The following is a 20,651-nucleotide window of genomic DNA, read 5'->3' as shown; positions in this document are numbered from 1 at the left end:
TTTCGGAACATTCTAGAAGCTTTTGAGTGCAACAAAATGGCGGAGGCCCCGCCCATTCTCCCCATATAGTATATAAGCCCGAGGGCGGGGGCTCCGCCTCAGTTCTTCTTTCCGCGCGACAGCAGTTAGAAGGAACTCTCTAGTAGCTCTCCATTACTTTTAACGGCTACGACCTTGGACTGTTTGACTATTCTCTCGGCCTTACTTACCTGACTTGATTCGGACTGCCAACCGCTAGCCGCCTCTCTCCAACCCTGACCTCGGACTGCCACTCGCTAATCGCCTCTCTCCAACCCTGACCTCGGACCGTCGATCGTCTATCCGCCCTTCTCCATTCCTGACACGGGCTGCTCCATTCAGGCAGGCAATGGCCACTTTGTTTTTTAAGAAGTGTGGGGCCTGCGGGGGAAAGCTCCCCGATTCTGACGGGCACAGTATGTGCCTTTTGTGCTTGGGGGAAGCCCATATCCCTCAATCGTGCTCGATCTGCCAGGGCTTCACCCCACAGGCGCGGCGCAACCGCGAGGCTCGGCTTAAGGCAGTCTTATACGAGCAGGCCCTCGCGCCGGAGCAGGCCCAAATTTCGGGAGGAGCGCGCGTAGAAAAACGCCTCGCCTCTGAGGCGCTCCTAGCCCCCCCTGCCGCTGAGCCGCTTGATCCCTCCCTGGCTGGGGAAGAGGCTGATGGCTCCCAAGAGCCCATGGAGGAGGTGCCTAACAAGAGGGCTAAAACTTCCAAACCCCAGAAGGGGACGAAGCCTAAGGATGGGCATAAAAAGCCCAAAAAGATGAGGCAACTCCCTGGTGTAACGCCTTTGAGTCCTCCTGTGCGTGCTGAGCCGGCAGACTTGGGGCTCTGAAACCGAGCCTCCCTGATCCCACCTTCAGCCGATCAGGCTCCTCCCCACCTCTCTCCTGTTGAGCTCCAAAGAGATGAGGCCGGAACAGAGGACGCCTTCGAAACCAAGCGTTCCGAGCGGAGCCCAACCTCCCCTCCTCCAGCCATGCGGCACCCCCTGCCTCAGTCGGTTCCGGGACCCAGGAGCCGACGGGAGGAACGCTCTTCCCGCAGCAGCGGTAGGAACCCCCGGTATCGGGAGCGTTCTCGATCTCGGGATTCCTGGGGATCGCGCTCCAGGAGCCCCTCGGAAGCCTCTTATTATTTTCGCTCCCGCTCCCCTGGGCCCTATTTCAGATATCCTGACCCTCCCTTCTTTGCCTACCCACCTCCGCCCCCCTTTCCTGGGCTTGAGGCTTTTTACCATCACTATGGGGCCGCTTGGAACCGAGGGGAATTTCTCCCCCCCACCGGCACTGAGACAACTCTCGAGGCTCCTCCGCCTGTAACCGCTGCTGCCTCGGCCCCAGCCAAGGCCTCGGCCTCGGCCTCCTCCGCGGGTCCGGCCCCCCTGCTCCAAACGCCGTTGCCCCTATCAACCCCCCTGCAAGGGGACAAGGACCAACAGCAGATACCTCTCTCTGTTGGATCCGGAGGGCAATGTATCTAATCCGGACGGTAGAGACGATGCCATTTTGACACCAAGCCAGGGGGATCCAGACCCAGAACCACTCCAGGCAGAGGAGTTTAGGAACTTCTCTGCCCTTCTTATTCGCCTTTCAAGAGCACTCAATCTCCCCACACCTAAACCAACTAATGTGGTGGAAGATCCTTGCTTCTCTTCGTCTGAACAACAAACCCCTATGTCCACAGCACTCCCTACCTTACCTTATCTGTTACAAGTCATCAAAACAGTAGGAGTGGCGCCATCTCTCGTCCCTGCTACCCCCAAAAGGGCAGAAAACGTATATAAGGTAGATTTAGCCACGGCCTCCTGGCTGGCGAAGCTTCCCAAGGCCAACTCTGTTGTCACAGATGCTCAACCAAGGCCATCACAAAAAGCCCAGTCTACCCCCTCTGACAGAGAGGGCAAAAAGCTTGATGCCATGGCTAGGAAATTTTATTCGTCAGCGTGCCTCTTTGCCCGTATGGCACATTACGGTGTATATATGAGTGTTTACCAGAATTTCCTATGGAACAAACTTGGCACCTACCTCGATTCTCTTCCCCTGGGCGAGCAAGCTCTTGCAAAAGCATTCCAGCAGGAGGCAGTCCTGCTTGCAGCTCTGCAAAAGGACTTGGCAAAAAACACCGCTGACGCTTCTGGCAAACTACTAGCTGGGGCAATTGCCCTTCGGAGACATGCCTGGTTGCGAGCTTCGACTTTGTCGCCTTCAGCCCGAACACTGATAGAAGATCTGCCAATGGACGAGGCAGGGTTGTTCAACCCAGAAACTGATTCTCAGCTCGAGCATTCCCATAAGATGAAGCAAACTGTGAGCAAATACGGCCAATCCTACCAGCCATACTCTTTCCAGCACCGCCATCGTTGGGGTTTTCACTCACAATACCAGCGTAGACGCTATAGTCCCTCAGCGTTTAGGGGCAGGCAACGCCAACAGCCTCCCTCCTTCGGGAACCGGAAACCTCTTCCCCTCAGGGGTCAGTATTGTGGACCCAAGTCCACTGATAGCAAGAAACGTCGTTTTTAACCCTGCCCAGTCACCACCCAGTTGTCCCCCCCCCAGTTTGTTCTACGACCCAGTTGGTCGTAAGCTGTTCATCTTTGCCGTGTTGCTCCCAAGCCCCAACCCACTCAGACCCCACTGACGCATTCTACCTAGATAGGCTTTCGCCCTACCTAGCGATTTGGCAACAAATTACATCTGACGCCTGGGTCCTTAAGATCGTGCAAGAGGGATACGCGATAGAATTCCTCTCGTATCCTCCTGTAGGGCACATTTGCACCACGCCCCCATCCAATGCGTTATGGGAGGAGGTCTCCTCTCTACTCCAGAAAGGGGCCATCTCACCAGTGCCACGCCACCAAATCCACCGTTGCTTTTTCCCCCGTTATTTTCTGGTTTCTAAACGAGGTGGCGGCCTTCGCCCGATCCTCGATTTACGTGGAGTTAATGAGTTTATTAGACGACGAAAGTTCCGCATGGTCACCCTTCCCTCTATCCTCTCGTTTCTTAGAGAAGGGGCGTGGCTGGCCACGGTGGACCTCAGAGATGCGTACTTCCACATCTCTATAAGGAGGGACCACCGTAGATTTCTTAGCTTTGCAATTGGGGACCGTTGTTTTTCATTTAATGTTTTGCCCTTCGGCCTATCAACAGCCCCACGGGTGTTCTCCAAATGTATGTCGGTAGTGGCAGCCTACCTCCGCCAGCAACGTATTGTAGTTTTTCCCTACATTGACGACTGGCTTCTGACCGCAGACTCCTACGACCAGTTGCAGTCCAACATTCAATATACCTTGTCTCTTCTACAGAGCCTCGGCCTTGTCATCAATCAAGAGAAATCCCACCTCTCCCCTACCCAGCAGATCACCTTTATCGGAGCCGTCATAGACACCAGGGCTCAAAAGGCATACTTACCAGAGGACAGGTTCAGGAACCTCAGATCCCTGGTCAACGAACTCCGCCTCTCTGGCCGGGCATCTGCCTGGTCTATCCAGTCGATTTTAGGCCACATGGCCTCTACCACAGCGGTGACTGGCTTCGCCCGCCTCCGGCTAAGGGCCCTACAAAACTGGTTCATCCGCGTCTTCGATCCACGTCGAGACCGCCAAAACACCATTCTTCACCCTCCGCGACACGTTCTGGAGTCCCTCTCATGGTGGACAAGGAGACGCAATGTTCAATCTGGCCTTCCGTTCACTCCGCTTCGTCCGTCCCTATCTCTGACCACAGATGCCTCGTGTCTAGGGTGGGGCGCTCACCTTCAAGGACTGACAGTGCACAACCACTGGTCTCAGGAAGAGCAGGCATATCACATCAACGCGTTGGAACTGCTGGCAGTAGAAAAAGCCCTCAGATCCTTGGCTCACCTAGTCAGGGGCCAAGTGGTCCAGATAGTCACGGACAATACGGCGGTGAAATATTATGTCAACAAGCAAGGAGGAACTCGATCACGGACCCTGCTGCTGATCGCCTCCCGGATCTGGGACTGGTGCATCAAGAGGCACACTCACCTCATAGCAATACACCCGCCGGGAGAGGAAAACACGCTGGCAGATGCCTTAAGCAGGTCCAACACTACCAACCACGAGTGGCGCCTTCACGACAGGGAGTTCCGGTTTATAACACGCTGGTGGGGAACTCCTCAAGTGGACTTGTTCGCTGCACCCACCAACAACCAATGCCCTCAATATTGCGCACGTCTGCGCCCTCTCGCATCCCCAGGCTGCCTGGGAGACGCCTTTCTTTTCTCCTGGACACCAGGCCTGCTGTACGCGTTCCCACCTCTGCCGCTGCTGTCTCGGGTAGTAGCCAAGGCCTTAGCAGACAGCGCGGATTGCATCCTAATAGCACCCTGGTGGCCGCGGCAGCCGTGGTTCGCGACACTGCTGAATGCGTCGGGAGACGACTATGTCCGCCTCCGCTGCTCCCCGGACCTGCTCACAGTACAGGACGGGCTGGTCAGACATCCAGATGTGACAACTCTACGGCTGACGGCGTGGAGGATCAGGCCACGGCACATCTATCCATCGCCGCCCGCCAAATAATCCTTGCGGCCCAGAAGATCTCAACTAAGAGGGCCTACACTTATAAGTGGTCCCGATCTACGAACTTTACAGCTGGCCTAGGTGTAGATCCCCTTTCGGCCCCCATCTCAGTCGTCCTAGACTTTCTGGTCCACCTGTCATCCAATCATATGTCCCTATCTTCAATTAAATGCTATGTAGCAGCCCTATCCTGGTTCCGGAGGAAGGCCGGACATCCCTCCTTATTCCAGGATCCTCTACTCCAACTGTTCATGAAAGGCTACAAGAACTTGCATCCGCCTACCTCATTGCCTCCACCGGCTTGGAGCTTGGAGTTGGTTTTATCGCAACTACCAAAACCTCCCTTCAAGCCGATGGCATCAAACGACTTGAACCATCTCTCATGGAAAACCGCGTTCCTCGTGGCGATAACTTCCGCAAGGCGAGCCAGTGAAATCACAGCTCTACGGGCGGACCCGCCCTATATTCGCTTCCATGATGACAAAGTCGTCCTCCGAACTGACGTGACATTCCTTCCTAAAGTGGTCTCATATTTCCACATGACCCAGGACATCGTTCTACCATCTTTCTTTCCTAATCCCTCTTCTCCTTTGGAGTCAGCTCTCCACTCTTTGGACGTAAAGAGGGCCCTGCTGTACTACATCCACAGGACAGCCCCACATAGGAAATCGCCACGACTCTTCTGGCCTGCATCAAAAGGGGAATAGCGTCTAGATCCAGGGAAGTTATGCTCCCCCTCTATTCTGCCTTGGTCAGACCACACCTGGAATACTGTGTCCAATTTTGGGCACCACAGTTGAAGGGAGATGTTGACAAGCTGGAAAGCGTCCAGAGGAGGGCGACTAAAATGATTAAGGGTCTGGAGAACAAGCCCTATGAGGAGCGGCTTAAAGAGCTGGGCATGTTTAGCCTGCAGAAGAGAAGGCTGAGAGGAGACATGATAGCCATGTACAAATATGTGAAGGGAAGTCATAGGGAAGAGGGAGCAAGCTTGTTTTCTGCTGCCCTGCAGACTAGGACACGGAACAATGGCTTCAAACTACAGGAAAGGAGATTCCACCTGAACATCAGGAAGAACTTCCTCACTGTGAGAGCTGTTCGACAGTGGAACTCTCTCCCCGGGGCTGTGGTGGAGGCTCCTTCCTTGGAGGCTTTTAAGCAGAGGCTGGATGGCCATCTGTCGGGGGTGCTTTGAATGCGATTTCCTGCTTCTTAGCAGGGGGTTGGACTAGATGGCCCATGTGGTCTCTTCCAACTCTACTATTCTATGATTCTATGATTCTATGATTCTTTCTTAAATATCGGAAGGACGCTATTGGACTCCCAGTGTCCTCCCAACGATTGGCCTCCTGGATCACGTCAACGATTCGCCTCGCCTACCAGATGGCAGGAAAAGAACCTCCACTTCGCCTGGTGGCACACTCCACCAGGGCATTGGCAGCTTCTTAAGCCTTCCTGAAGGGTGTCCCGTTAGATGACATCTGCAAGGCAGCCACTTGGTCTGCACCTTCCACCTTTGTGTCCCATTATAAGTTGGACATCCAAGCAAAGAAGGACGCTGCCTTCGGCAGAGCCGTTCTGTTCTCCTGCGTGGCATGACCCGCCTCCAAGGTTAGTAGCTTGCTAGTCACCCATATGTACGCATTTCACAGACTCCACGACGAAGAAGTATGGGTTGCTTACCTGTAACCATGTTTCTTCGAGTGGTAGTCTGTGAAATTCGTACAGCCCCGCCCGTCCTCCCCGCTGACGTCATGCCTCGGTGTCTCAGCTGCTGTCTTGCGGCTGGGAACTGGGGCGACGCCCCCGCCCTCGGGCTTATATACTATATGGGGAGAAAGGGCGGGGCCTCGCCATTTTGTTGCACTCAAAAGCTTCTAGAATGTTCCGAAAATCTGCTCAGGCGCACTGGAAACCCATATGTACGAATTTCACAGACTACCACTCGAAGAAACATGGTTACAGGTAAGCAACCCATACTTCTTGAGGGTGCCATATTTGCTTCCTTTATCTGAATTTTCCAGAGGTTTACACTAGTATTGTGCATGTTCCTTGCAAATTTCTGCTTTGTAGAGTCCATAAACTGATCAGATGCAGTGAGTAACAGTAGCTTAGTATTCTGGGACACAAACATAATTTGGAAAGGAGTAGAGTGATTCACAGCTCTAGAATGTTCCGAATGGGGTTTCTGTCCAGGCATGAAGCATATTGTATGAATACTCAAAGAACCACAGCAAGAGGCAAGCAATCTGTTATTTCAGCATCATTTTCTACGTTAGTTGACTTTTTACCAATAGATCTTCCTGGGTTGCTGCTTATTCTTGGCTTTACCGCTCATATTTAGGATGTTGTGTTGGAGCTGGAATTTGAAGGAGTGAAGGAGAAATTCACTATGGTCCAGGTCTGGCCTGTTCGTGAAGTACGTCCTGTCTCTGAAAAGCTACCTGCCAATCATCCCCTTTTAACTGGTCAGCGAGTCCTTGATGCACTCTTTCCGTAAGTAGGAACTAGGTTTGCAAAGCTGATTCATATCCAGTCTATTTCAGATGTGACACCAGAAAAACTTCCTTAGATTTCCCCTCTTGATTTGCATTGGGAAACCAAACATGACTATGTGCTCTTTGTTATTCAGTATCTTCACAAAATGTGGAAAATGTTAACCCAAAGAGAGGATTAAACCCAGCCTAATTTCAAACAAAATCCCCCTGACAAATTTGATGGTAGCTATTTCACTTGTGGTGAATGGTCTGGAAATCAAGCCCTATAGGGAATGATTTAGGGAGCTGGATACAATGTACATGTTAAAATATAATTAAACCTGCACATTAGTTAAAATAACTTTAAACACTTAAAACGAATTAAAATACTATACCCCCATCTTAAAAACATTCTTCTTTAAAAGCCCGCCTGAATAAAAAGCTTTTAGCCTGCTGCCAGAATGATAGCAGGCAGCGAGCCCTTCCGGCTTCCCTGGGAAGAAGGGAGTTCCAGAGCTGAGGGGCAGCCACTGATAAAGAAGATCTTCTCTCACATTCTTACTCATTGTTCTTTTGGTGAATTTTCTCTGAAGCTGTTGTGGAACTCCTCACTAAGTTAAGTTAGACTGGCTCCATCTGTTCTGAGCATCTGGCAGGAAGCTAAAACAGTGTAAAGAGTTATTTATTTACTGTATTTGTACCCCACTTTATCTCAACCCCGGAGGAGGCTCAGAGTGGTTACAAAATCATAAACCCCATGGGTCACCCACTCCAAATCCCTGCCATGCAGGAAAAGTACAAAGTACCCCTGACAGATGGCCACCCAGCCTTTATTTTTGTCTCCAAAGAAGGAGCTTTCATCACACTCCAAGGCAGAGAGTTCCACAGATGAGCAGCTTTTACAGTCAGTAAGTTCTTCCTAATGGTCAGGTGGAATCCCCCTTCCTGTAATTTGAAACCACTGCTTAGAGTCCTAGTCTCCAGCGCAGCAGACAGCAAGTCTGTTCCCTCTTTCTTATGACATTCTTTCAAATATTTAAACATGGTTATCATGTCTCCTCTCAACCTTCTCTTCTGCAGGCTGAACATGCCCAGCTCTTTAAGCCTCCAGACCTTTGACCATTTTAGTCTCCCTCCTCTGGATACCTTTTCAATATCCCTCTTGAATTGTGGTGCCCAGAATTGGACACAGTGAAATCTGACCAAAGCAAAATAAAGGGACAATATTACTTCCCTTTATCACTATTGTCAGGATCACCATAGCACCCTAGGACTGGCTGCTTTGGGTCCCTGCCATTAAGAAGGGAGGTGGGAAAGGGAATTAGGAATGGCAGTGAACAGACTGTGGGCACAGCGTTTGGCCACTAGAGGGCAGATGGGAGTTGGGGTTATATTACAGGGTGTTGGAGCGGGAAATCCTTCTGAGCTGTTATTTTAGTGATTTGGAAAGCCAGAATAAATCCTTTGCTTCCAGCTATTGTTGTGAGCTTGATTTCAATTCCAAGAAATTCCAGAGTCTCACAACTATACTCCATTTGATGCAGTACAAAATCTCATTGCCTTTTTAATGCTGCATCACATTGTTGGCTCACATTCAACGTATGGTCTACTCAGACTCCAAGATATTGTATGAATTTTATATGTTGTACGCCACTTTGAATCCCACCCATGGGAGAAAAGCGGGATAGAAATGAATAAATAATAATAATAATAAAACTTTTTTTATATACCGCCCTATCTCCCGGATGGGACTCAGGGCGGTTTACAGTTATAAAAGCAACACAACATTACATCACAACATAACACATATTATTAAACAAGGTAAAACAATACAATTATAACAATAAATAATACAGTATAGCACTGGTTCACCGAGTTCCGGTTAACTGAGATCCGCTTTATCTGAGGCGCCGCCTGGGACGACCCTCCCTCTCCTTCTCTCAAGCGAAGGAAGTGCGAGAGAAGGAGAGGAAGAGGGATGAGGAAGTGCCCTGGAAGCACCCCGCGATCACTGCTGCAGCGATCGCAGGGTGCTTCCCAAGGGGTGAGGGCTCCCTCCTCCAGCTTAACTTTGCAAAGTGTTGGGAGATATAACAAAGCCTCTGCTGAAGATCTCAAATTTCATATGGGAGGAGGCAGTCTTTCAAGTAATATCTCCCCAAGGTTAGGTCTAACATCAGTATGGCTACTATAGTTAGCTATGCCTTCTTAACACTTTTAAAGACAATGTTACACAGAGAATATCACACCATTCTAATCAGGATGTAGCTACAACATGAGCCACTTGTGACCAGAGCCCCCTCTTTCATCATACCATCATAGAGTTGGAAGAAACCACAAAGGCAATCCATTCTGTCACACAGGAATACACGACCAAATCAGTAGCAACAGATAGTCATCCACTTGAAAAACCTCCATAGAAGGAGAGTCCATCACACTCCAGGCAGTGTATTGCACAGTCAAACAGCTTTTACCATAAGAAAGTTTATCCTATTGTTTAGGGGGAATCTCATTTCTCTTTATAGTACCTTGATAGAAGTGCCACTGGCTGAAATTATGACTTTGTATAGTCATGTCTTCTAATATGAATCCCTTCTGTCTTTTCCTTTTAGGTGTGTTCAAGGAGGTACAACGGCAATCCCTGGGGCCTTTGGCTGTGGGAAAACTGTGATTTCTCAGTCTCTGTCCAAATACTCCAACAGCGATGTTATTGTCTATGTTGGCTGTGGAGAACGAGGAAATGAAATGTCTGAAGTGTTGAGAGACTTCCCAGAGGTTGGTGTTTATACGTGGGAGTCCAGTTCAAATGGAATTTAGAAGGTAGTCTAAATACCTGAAGGTATAAGAGTGCATGAAGGTATCATGCACTCTGACCAAAGTGCTGGTTTTTATTTTCAAGAGGACAAAATAAATAGGATTTTTTTTTAAAAAAGTATAATGCCAGGGATGAATTGGTATTTTATGTAGCATGATTGTTTGGCTTACATTGAACAAACAAAAATGAAAATAATAATGTTCAGGTGCCGAGTTACCTTCTGTAGTACAGAAGCATTTAAAAGGTTACTTTTCAAATGTCAGTGTGGTGTGAGTAAAGATTATAATGCCTAAATCTAGTTTATGTGTTAATTTTAAACACATTCACGGCTTGGAACATACTTATATTGAAATTTTATTGAAATACATACTTATAAATACTTTAAGACTTGATTAAATTAATACTATGCTCTGTTCTTACATTTTATATGCAGGGTATTTTAAGATGGTGAAACAGATGCCTTATATATTTTTCTCTCTCCTTCATCTAGTCATAAATTTTTAGTAGTTTCTTAGGGCTAGAAGAAGAAGAAGAAGAAATAAATATTTGTTCTGCACAAGTCAGAATCAAGTGCAGGGATAATTCTTTTTTCAAAGAGCATTGTATATAATGAGTAGTGGTGTTTACAGTCTAGCCAAGAGGCCAAAGAGCAAAGAAAGGAGAGAGTCCATTGCAAATTGCTTCACCATGGGTTGCCCTGTGCATTACTAGCCTGTTCTCCTGCATAGCATTATGTTTTGGAATGACTCTCTCTTGGTCCTAGGCAAATGAACTTTTAAAAAACAAATTTAGTGAAACAGCCAGTTTGATCTCACTTTGGTTCAGCAATATGGCAGTAACTGCTGATGACCTTCTGTTTGTGTTAAGAGCGTGAATGCTCTTTTATTAATCTTTGAAGAATTCCATGTTTTGTCTTGACAGCTCACCATGGAAGTTGATGGCAAGATAGAAAGCATTATGAAGAGAACTACTCTTGTAGCAAACACTTCCAACATGCCTGTTGCTGCCAGGGAGGCTTCCATCTATACTGGTAAGATGGAGAAGTAAATCCTATATGGGAGAGTTCTTAGGCTGAATCTACACTGCCATATAATCCAGTTTCAGAATGCAAGCTAACTACATTGAACTGGATTATATGGCAGTGTAGATCCAGCCATAGCTTTCTAACTCTAGATATTGCTGTAACCTGACTTCCTGAGTTAACAAAGATCTCTATCAACTATTTCTGACATGAGACATTGTGACTTGGCAGAACAAGAACATAAGTTCTTGTTCTTCCAAGCTGCCATTGATGTGAAACATATGAGAAACTGGAAAACTAACCATACATTTTAGTGACATCTTAATTATATATTCGTTCTTTTATTTTATTCTGAATTGTGAATTCTATTCTCAGAGATGAATTGTTGAAAATTCTGAGCAGGTAAAGCACAGTGACTAAAACTGTGCCCCTTAACTCTTGGGAAGACCACACTCTCCCAACCTTATTAGTAAAGAAGGGCTGCTAATCACTCTAAGTAGAGGTAAAGGTTTCCCCCTGACATTAAGTCTAGTCATGTCCGACTCTGGGGGTTGGTTCTCATCTCCATTTCTAAGCCAAAGAGCCAGCGTTATCCGTAGACACCTCCAAGGTCATGTGTCTGGCATGACTGCATGAAGCGCTGTTACCTTCTGCCGGGGCGGTACCTATTGATCTACTCACGTTTGCATATTTTTGAACTGCTAGGCTGGCAGAAGCTGGAGCTGACAGCAGGAGCTCATGCCACTCTCTGTCTTCGAACTGCTGACCTTTTGGTCAGCAAGTTCAGCAGCTCAGCGGTTTAATCCGCTGCGCCACCGGAAGCTCCCTGCTAATCACACTATATGACCTTTTAAAATAAAAATCTAAGTATTAACATAATGGTCATTTTAATAGTAAAGTCTTCACAAAACAACATTTCTGCAAAATTCTTAGAAGGCTTTGGGAAAGAGAAGCTGTATGTGCTGATGAAGCAGTTATAGTTTCCTTCCTGGTGCCTTTGTATGACAATATAGAGGAAGAGGAAGGAGATCATCCATTTTTATTACTCACCTCTCCTTTTATATTTATATTAGATACTGTTTTTCAAAATATATCTATCCAAAAGACTATAATGCTTATCGGTAATAACTAGAGCACAAGGCAAAATGGTTCGTAAATAGTAAAGGAAAGTGAAAATGAAGTAGTGAAACATAACACAAGATTGATAAAACTGTCTCCCTTTTACCTCTCCATTGCAGTTACATGAACCTAAAAAAGTTGCTGATAAATCATAATAAGCCAAGATTTTTTTCATCCAAGTCCTTACTTTTTTTTTGTTTTTCTTTTAGGGATTACCTTATCTGAGTACTTCCGTGATATGGGCTACCATGTCAGCATGATGGCTGACTCCACATCCCGATGGGCTGAGGCCCTTCGGGAAATTTCAGGGCGTCTTGCTGAAATGCCAGCTGGTGAGTGTTTACCATCTTGAAAAGATGTATTTAAATCTCCTTTGTTCAAGTCTTTTTACTGGTTGTGAAGCTAACCACATTTGTTTTGCTGTTTGCAGATAGTGGTTATCCAGCCTATCTTGGTGCCCGCTTGGCCTCTTTTTATGAAAGGGCTGGTAGAGTTAAGTGTCTTGGCAACCCTGAGAGAGAAGGGAGTGTCAGCATTGTTGGGGCGTGAGTATTTATGCTAAATCATTTCATCTCTGCTGTAGTTAAATGTTCTGTTTCTAATGGCACATATAGTGTGGCCAGTCTTTCTTGCACTAAGCAAAGTAATTATTTTGCTAAGTAATGTCCTGTATAAATCAAAGAAGTTTCTGGAAAGAAAGTGTCTGTGCCCACAAACACTAGTTTGCTAGAAGGAACCACTGTGATTATTGTTCCATCCTCAAACTAGTAAAACAGGAGGGGTTTATTTTTGAGGAAACACTACTGTTAATTTCCCTGCATGTTATGGAAATTACCAAAGGAAGTTCAAGTTTGGTGAGTCTAAAATACAAATATACTGTATTTTTTCAATTCTAAGACATGCTTTTTTCTATATAAACATCTCTAAAAATGGACTGTGTCTTAGAATTGCACGTGTATCTTATGTGTTTTTGATTGTGGTGGTTGTATTGAAATTAGGATGCTTTTTACGATTGGTGGCACTTTACAATTGAAGAAACTAATTGAAAAAAATTGTATCTTGGCTTTAGGAACATTCTTTCTATGGATTAATGCATTACCATTGCATGCTTATGGGTTGTTGTTGTTGTTGTTATTATTATTATTATTATTATTATTATTATTATTATTATTTCTTACCTACCTCTCCTTGTGGTGGGTAACATAGCTAAACATAGCAAAAACACATCACCATAAAATAACATAACTAAAAACACACATGATCATAAAATATTATCTAAAATACACACATTAAAATGTACTTCTATGAAATACATATATTAAAATACAAATTAGACTTTAAAAGGGTATCATGGAACACTGGCTTTAGGAATGTAGCAAGCAGATCAAAGTAGAAATCCAACCTCAAATAGGAAAACAAGTTGTCCAGGAACACCTGGCCTCTCTAAACGAATTCAAGTCCCCAGGGCCAGATCAGCTACATCCAAGAGTATTGAAGGAACTAGCTGAGGTTATTTCAGAACCACTGGCAATTATCTTCGAGAGTTCTTGGAGAACGGGAGAAGTCCCAGAGGATTGGAGGAGGGCGAATGTGGTCCCTATCTTCAAGAAGGGAAAAAAGAATGACCCAAACAATTACCGTCTGGTCAGCCTCAGGCAAGATTCTGGAAAAGATCATTAAGGAAGTGGTCTGCGAACATCTAGAAACAAATGCAGTCATTGCTAATAGCCAACACGGATTTACCAAAAACAAGTCATGCCAGACTAATCTGAACTCTTTTTTCGACAGAGTTACGAGTTGGGTTGATACAGGGAATGCTGTGGATGCAGCCTACATGGATTTCAGTAAGGCCTTCGACAAAGTCTCCCACGACCTTCTGGCAAACAAACTAGTAAAATGTGGGCTAGACAAAACTACGGTTAGGTGGATCTGTAATTGGCTAAGTGAATGAACCCAAAGGGTGCTCACCAATGCGTTATCTTCATCTTGGAAAGAAGTCACGAGTGGAGTGCTGCAGGGCTACGTCCTGGGCCCTGTTCTGTTCAATGTCTTTATTAACGACTTAGACGAAGGGTTAGAAGGCACGATCATCAAGTTTGCAGATGACACCAAACTGGGAGGGATAGCTAACACTCCAGAAGACAGGAGCAGAATTCAAAACGATCTTAACAGATTAGAGAGATGGGCCAGAACTAACGAAATGAAGTTCAACAGGGACAAATGCAAGATACTTCACTTCGGCAGAAAAAATGAAATGCAAAGATACAGAATGGGGGACTCCTGGCTTGACAGCTGTACGTGTGAAAAAGAGCTTGAAGTCCTCGTGGACAACAAGTTAAATATGAGCCTATAATGTGATGCTAAGAAAGCCAATGGGATTTTGGCTTGCATAAATAAGGGTATAGCATCAAGATCCAGGGAAGTCATGCTCCCCCTCTATTCTGCCTTGGTCAGACCACACCTGGAATACTGTGTCCAATTCTGGGCACCACAGTTGAAGGGAGATGTTTACAAGCTGGAATGTGTCCAGAGGAGGGCAACTAAAATGATCAAGGGTTTGGAGAACAAGCCCTATGAGGAGCGGCTTAAAGAACTGGGCATGTTTAGCCTGCAGAAGAGAAGGCTAAGAGGAGACATGATAACCATGTACAAATACGTGAAGGGAAGTCATAGGGAGGAGGGAGCAAGCTTGTTTTCTGCTGCCCTGCAGACTAGGACGCGGAACAATGGCTTCAAACTACAGGAAAGGAGATTCCACCTGAACATCAGGAAGAATTTCCTCACTGTGAGGGCTGTTCGGCAGTGGAACTTTCTCCCCTGGACTGTGGTGGAGGCTCCTTCTTTGGAGGCTTTTAAGCAGAAGCTGGATGGCCATCTATCAGGGGTGCTTTGAATGCGATTTCCTGCTTCTTAGCAGGGGGTTGGACTAGATGGCCCATGAGGTCTCTTCCAACTCTACTATTCTATGATTCTATGATTCTATGTGCACTCCAAAGTGAATCAAGAGACAATAATATGGAACGTGAAGGATTTTTAAAAAAAATAAAAGTAATAAACACATTTACTAGAAACTACAAGATAAAACTGGAGAGAAAAGTTGTCTGGTTTGATGGGGCGAGGAGGGAGCAGACACCGCCTCCCACCTTGCCTTATTTCTGTGCAATTCTGTATAACTCTGGCATTTGAATGACCATCCTCATGTTTAACTTTCTCCTGACGTATGTGAGCTTGAGTGTCTGATACCCCTCACAAGGAACACTCAAAGCTCTATCATAGAGTCGATGCCTTCCAGGAAGAAACCCTTGGTATCTCCAATAGGGATGGAATTCCAGAAAAAGTGTTTCGGGTAGACAATAATGAACTAGCGGAACCAATGGACTGAGTTGGTATTACAAGCAAAAGATTTTGAAACAGTTGAAAAGCAACTCACCAATGCCTTGAAAGATCTCTCCAGCTACTACAAAGAGAACCACCTGAAGCCTAACCCTGCCAAGACACAAGTGTGTGCTTTCCACCTACGTAACCGCGAAGCCAACAGGAAACTGAAAGTTACTTGGGAAGGCCAAGAGCTTGAACACTGTTTCCATCCTAAATACCTTGGTGTCACCTTAGACCGAACACTAACATATAGGAAACACTGCATGAACACCAAGCACAAAGTAGCTGCACGCAATAACATCCTGCGGAAACTGACTGGCAGCGCATGGGGTGCAGACCCACAAGTAATAAGAACATCAGCCCTGGCCTTGTCTTTCTCAACTGGAGAGTATGCCTGTCCTGTTTGGCACAAGTCTGCCCATGCAAAGCAGGTGGACATAGCACTGAATGAAACATGCAGAATCATCACGGGATGCCTTAAACCTACACCTGTTGATAAACTCTACAAGTTAGCTGGCATTGCCCCTCCTGACGTGCGACGGGAAGTTGCTAACGGTGAGAGAAAAAAGGTTGAACATTGTGAAAGCCACCCACTGCATGGCTATCACCCTCCTCCCACCAGACTCAAATCAAGGAAGGGCTTCATGAGAACCACCCTCAGCAACAGCAAGGGTGTCCCTCTGGGCAGCTAAACCTGGCAATTCTAACTGGATGGCCCCCCAAGAGGGTCTTCCTCCAGGGGCAAACCAGGAATGGGCAACTTGGAAGTTCCTGAACAGACTCAGAAGTGGAGTGGGCAGATCAAAAGACAACTTGGCAAGGTGGCACTACCTGGAGGAATCCTCCACCTTGTGTGACTGTGGAGCTGAACAAACAACTCAGCATATGTATGCTTGCCCACAATGCCCTGCCTCATGTACGGACGAGGAGTTGTTTAAAGCTACAGACAATGCGGTTGCTGTTGCCCGCTTTTGGTCCAAAACTATTTAGTTGCTTGTGATTTCTTTTCTTTTCTATTTATTTCCATTATTTGAAATGTATTTGCTGTACCAATGCTTTTGACACGAAATAAATAAGTTGGTATTACACTATCAGAGCAAATAAATAGAATATCATGGGAGCTAGGATAAGACCAATTGTTTGCTCCATTAGTATTGTAATATGGTATCTTTGTGAGAACTGGAAACTGTCATTAGCTGCTGGTTCAGATCTTCGTTTTAGAGTTCTACAATTTATCATGAATTTGGCTTATCAGCTCAGTGTTCCAGGAGTGATTAGATACACTCTTGTCTCAGATTTCTACTCCAAGAAACAAAAGAAGAATTTGGCTTGTAAGGGGAAATCTGAACTCTTGAGTCTAAGGGTTATATGGCAGATGTTCTCCTTAGTTTAACATGAATAATGCTATTGTTCATACTTTTGCACTTCTCAACTCTCATCCCTCCTTAGTGTATCTCCTCCTGGTGGTGACTTCTCTGACCCAGTCACTTCGGCTACTCTGGGCATTGTTCAGGTAGGTCCAGGTTCCAAAGCAAAATAAGGGGACCACTAATTGTATCATCTTAATGAATGGGAATAAATATTAAGCAATAAGGTAAATCTTCAAGAATTCGTTTGGGAGGCCCAAGCCTTTTGAAGGTTCAGAAACCTGATGAATTTGATCTTTACGATATTGTTGTGTGGAAATGTTTTATGCCAAAGTATAATCTGCCTCATACACTCAAGTCCTACAGGGGATCTGTAATCAGTCAGCCTAGACTGAAAATGGTCACCCATTGGATTTTTTCTTCAGCCACTCCTAGACTGTGGAATGACCTGCCAGAAGAGCTCTAATAACTGAATACGTCACCTGAATTTAAACCAGCATTTCTGCAGGCCTACCCAGATGTTTTTTAAATTACAAATTTTAATCTATGAACAGATTGTATTGGTTTTATATGTTCTTTTAAATTGGTGTATGTGTTAATTAGTTTATGTGGAATTTTAATCTGTTGTTATCCTTAGCTCAATCCATGGGGAGAGATGGGTAAGTAGCAGTAGTAGTAACAGCAACAACAGCATTATTAAATGCATTTTCTTTTCTTTTTTTAAAAGAATTTTATTAAATTTTTTATACTACATTGAAAGAGTGAGAACAACCAAGGTATAGGAAAGTAGGAAAAAGAGAAAGATAAAAGTTTAAAATCTATAAAAGTATACCCACACACAAAAAACAAAAAACAAAAAAATGTGACTTCCATTCCATCTTCTTGGATAATATTTTCTTATTATTCAATAATATTTTTTCTTACTAAAGAAAAAAAATAGTAAAATTGTCTCTCGTAATCTTCATTTTCTCAAATTATCCAGATAGTCCTGAAGATCATCCCAATTCGTTCTTTTCATTATCTTGCCTGTATTTTTCTTCAACAAAAAAGTCAGTTCGTCCATATCCTTTATTTCTCTTATCTTCTCCACCCACTCCTCAATTGGTGGGGCTGATTCCTGTTTCCATTCTCTAGCGAAAACAATTCTAGCGGTGGTCGTAATATAAGTGAAAAGTTTATCTTCTTGTTCAGTCAATTGTAAGTCTAAATCTGTAAATCCTATAAAGTTTCTCTTTAAAACCTTTTGTGATTCTTCATGAATCTTCGTCCAAAACTTTGTTGCTTCTTTACAAAACCACTACATGTGATAGAAGGAGCCAACTTGTTCTTTACATTTCCAACACTTATCAGAAACTGTTTTGTACATTTTGGCTAATTGTTTCGGTGTAGTATACCATCTGTGGAACATTTTTATCCAATTCTCTTTCAAATCCGTTGCATATGTATATTTTAATTTTTTGTTCCACATTTGTTCCCATTCTTTCATTTAGACAGGCCTTCTTAAATTTTGGGCCCATTTTATCATGCAATTTTTAACCTGTTCCTTTTCAGTCAGCCAGGTAAGTAATATATTATAAATATTTGATATTACTTTCTTTTCTAATTTTAAAATCCTATCCCAGATCACTTCTTCCCAACTAAAACCTAGTTTTTTATCTTGATTGTAATAGTCTTTTATTTGCATATAGTGTAACCAAGTAATATTAGGGAATTTTTGTTTTAATTCCTCATACATTTTAATATTATTTGTACTTTTATTTAACAAATCTCTGTAGGTTGGCCATTTTCTCCATCCTAAAAGTCTTCTCTGGTGAGCTTCCATAGGAGAGATCCATAGAGGTGTTTTAGAATAAAGGTGCTTTTTGTATTTTTGCCATACTCTTAGTAAGGACGCTCTCACAAAGTGATTGCCAAAATTCTTTTCCTTTTTTTTCTCTTTCATACCATAAATAGGCATGCCATCCTACTCTTAAACCATTCCCTTCTATATTTAAAAAGTCTTCTTTGTTCAGTAATATCCAGTCTTTTATCCATGTCATAGCACATGCATCGTGGTATGCGTTAAATTCTGGGAGGCCCAAACCCCCTCTGTTTTTCTTATCAATCAAATTATCGTATTTTATTCTTGGTCTTCCTCTGGCCCATATAAATTTTAGAATCTCTTTTCTTCATTTTATAAAAAGTGATAGACTTCTAATTATTGGGAGGTTTTGAAAAAGAAACATCAGTTTCGGTAGTATATTCATCTTAACTAATGATATGCAGCCTAAGAGTGACAACTTCAAATAAGTCCATTTTTGTAAATCCTTCTGTATTTTTTTCCAGGTTTCTTCATAATTATTCTTTAACAATTGTCCATTTTTAGTCGTTATCCATGCTCCTAAGTACTTAAATTTCTTAAATATTTCCAGGCCTGTTTGTTCTTTAATCATGTCCTGTTTTTTCTTCTCTACATTCTTCGTTAGTAATTTCGTTTTTGACGTATTAACTTTAAATCCTGCAACTGCTCCAAATTCTTTTACTTTCTGCATCCATCTTATTATATTTTTACTTGGGTCTTCCATTATCCCAAGTACATCATCTGCGAAAGCTCTTATCTTATATTCATATTTACCAACTTTAGATCCCTTAATCGTTTGATCTTCTCTTATTGCTTTCATTAATGGCTCTAATGACATTATAAATATCAATGGTGACAAGGGACATCCTTTTCTAGTTCCCTTAAGTATATCAAACTCCTCCGTCATCTGTCCATTAATTCTTAGTTTAGCCTTTTGTAAGTCATATATCGCTTTTATTGCATTGGTTAATTTTTCTCCCATATTCAATTCTTGTATTAATGTCTTTAAAAAGTCCCGATTTAAATTAAATGCATTTTTCATCAATCTAGAAAGGGCTACAAAACCATATTTTGTGAAATTGAAATGCTTTGCTTTCTTTCAAACATAGTTTTAAGAATTGGGTGAGCAATTCTTATAGCTGTGGGTCTGACAAAAAAGAAAAACTGTCCAGTAAAAAAATGCTTCTAGAGAAATTTTGGGGAACCATTATAAGTCTGTTTCCTCAGATGCATGCTTCCATGCTCACTAAAATACCTAAGGATGATAGATAAAATAAAGAAAAGTTCACCGTTAAAAATGCTTAGACCAGATAGGCTTCTTAGTCTTATAACAGTTCTCCAGCGGGTTGCTTGATCTTCAGTTAAAGCACATTTTTGGGAAACTGGTCTTACAACTGCAGTTATTACGTATGACTGGTTCTGTTTAAAATGGTCAGTGTATCTTTGTTTAGGTGTTCTGGGGCTTGGATAAGAAGCTTGCTCAGCGTAAGCATTTTCCGTCTGTGAACTGGCTCATCAGCTACAGCAAATACACACGTGCTCTGGATGAGTATTATGACAAGCAGTTTCCAGAGTTTGTCCCCTTGAGGACTAAAGCAAAGGAAATCTTGCAGGAAGAGGAGGATCTTGCGGAGATTGTACAGCTGGTGGGGAAGGTGAGTGAAGGGGGATCAGAGTGCTTTGCCCTCTGGGTTGTTACAGTTTTGTAGTCATCTTTGCAAATGGTGTAAACCTTATACTGTTTTGGTCCAGACTGTCTGAAGGACTGCACTTCCCATACAAACTTGCCAGATCTCCAAAATCATTACAGGAAAGTTTTGTTTTGGTCTGATCACAGGCTCCCTTGGTGAGGACACAAGAGAGAGCTTTCTCCGTGGTTTCCTCCACCCTCTGGCATACACAGACTGCGTCCCTCCCTGCTCACCTCACACTAGCAGGCAAAGATGTGTTTTGTTTAAGGAGGCTTTTAATATCTAAGTGGAGTGGAGGGAGCTTTTATTGGTTATGCTTTCTTTATCTTTTTAAAATTATGTATAATTTCTAATAGATTTTTAAATGTTTTAA

The 20,651-nt window shown here is 44.1% G+C and overlaps 1 protein-coding gene across 2 annotated transcripts in view; it reads left to right on the top strand.

Annotated features, from left to right (window-relative positions):
- atp6v1a (ATPase H+ transporting V1 subunit A) overlaps positions 1 to 20,651 on the top strand; it is a 42,293-nt gene that overhangs the window by 15,051 nt on the left and 6,591 nt on the right. For both annotated transcript variants that reach the window (XM_008120478.3, XM_003227295.4), the window contains exons 6-12: positions 6,915 to 7,066; positions 9,660 to 9,822; positions 10,784 to 10,892; positions 12,212 to 12,334; positions 12,433 to 12,547; positions 16,830 to 16,893; positions 20,039 to 20,242. In XM_008120478.3, the coding sequence (XP_008118685.1) occupies positions 6,915 to 7,066; positions 9,660 to 9,822; positions 10,784 to 10,892; positions 12,212 to 12,334; positions 12,433 to 12,547; positions 16,830 to 16,893; positions 20,039 to 20,242 (930 nt within the window). The remainder of the gene's footprint in view (positions 1 to 6,914; positions 7,067 to 9,659; positions 9,823 to 10,783; positions 10,893 to 12,211; positions 12,335 to 12,432; positions 12,548 to 16,829; positions 16,894 to 20,038; positions 20,243 to 20,651) is intronic.

This window comes from Anolis carolinensis, chromosome 2 (assembly GCF_035594765.1).
Source record: "Anolis carolinensis isolate JA03-04 chromosome 2, rAnoCar3.1.pri, whole genome shotgun sequence".
Lineage (NCBI taxonomy): Eukaryota > Metazoa > Chordata > Lepidosauria > Squamata > Dactyloidae > Anolis > Anolis carolinensis.
The sequence above is the reverse complement of the archived record's forward strand: the minus strand, read 5'-3'. Positions and strand labels throughout refer to the sequence as shown.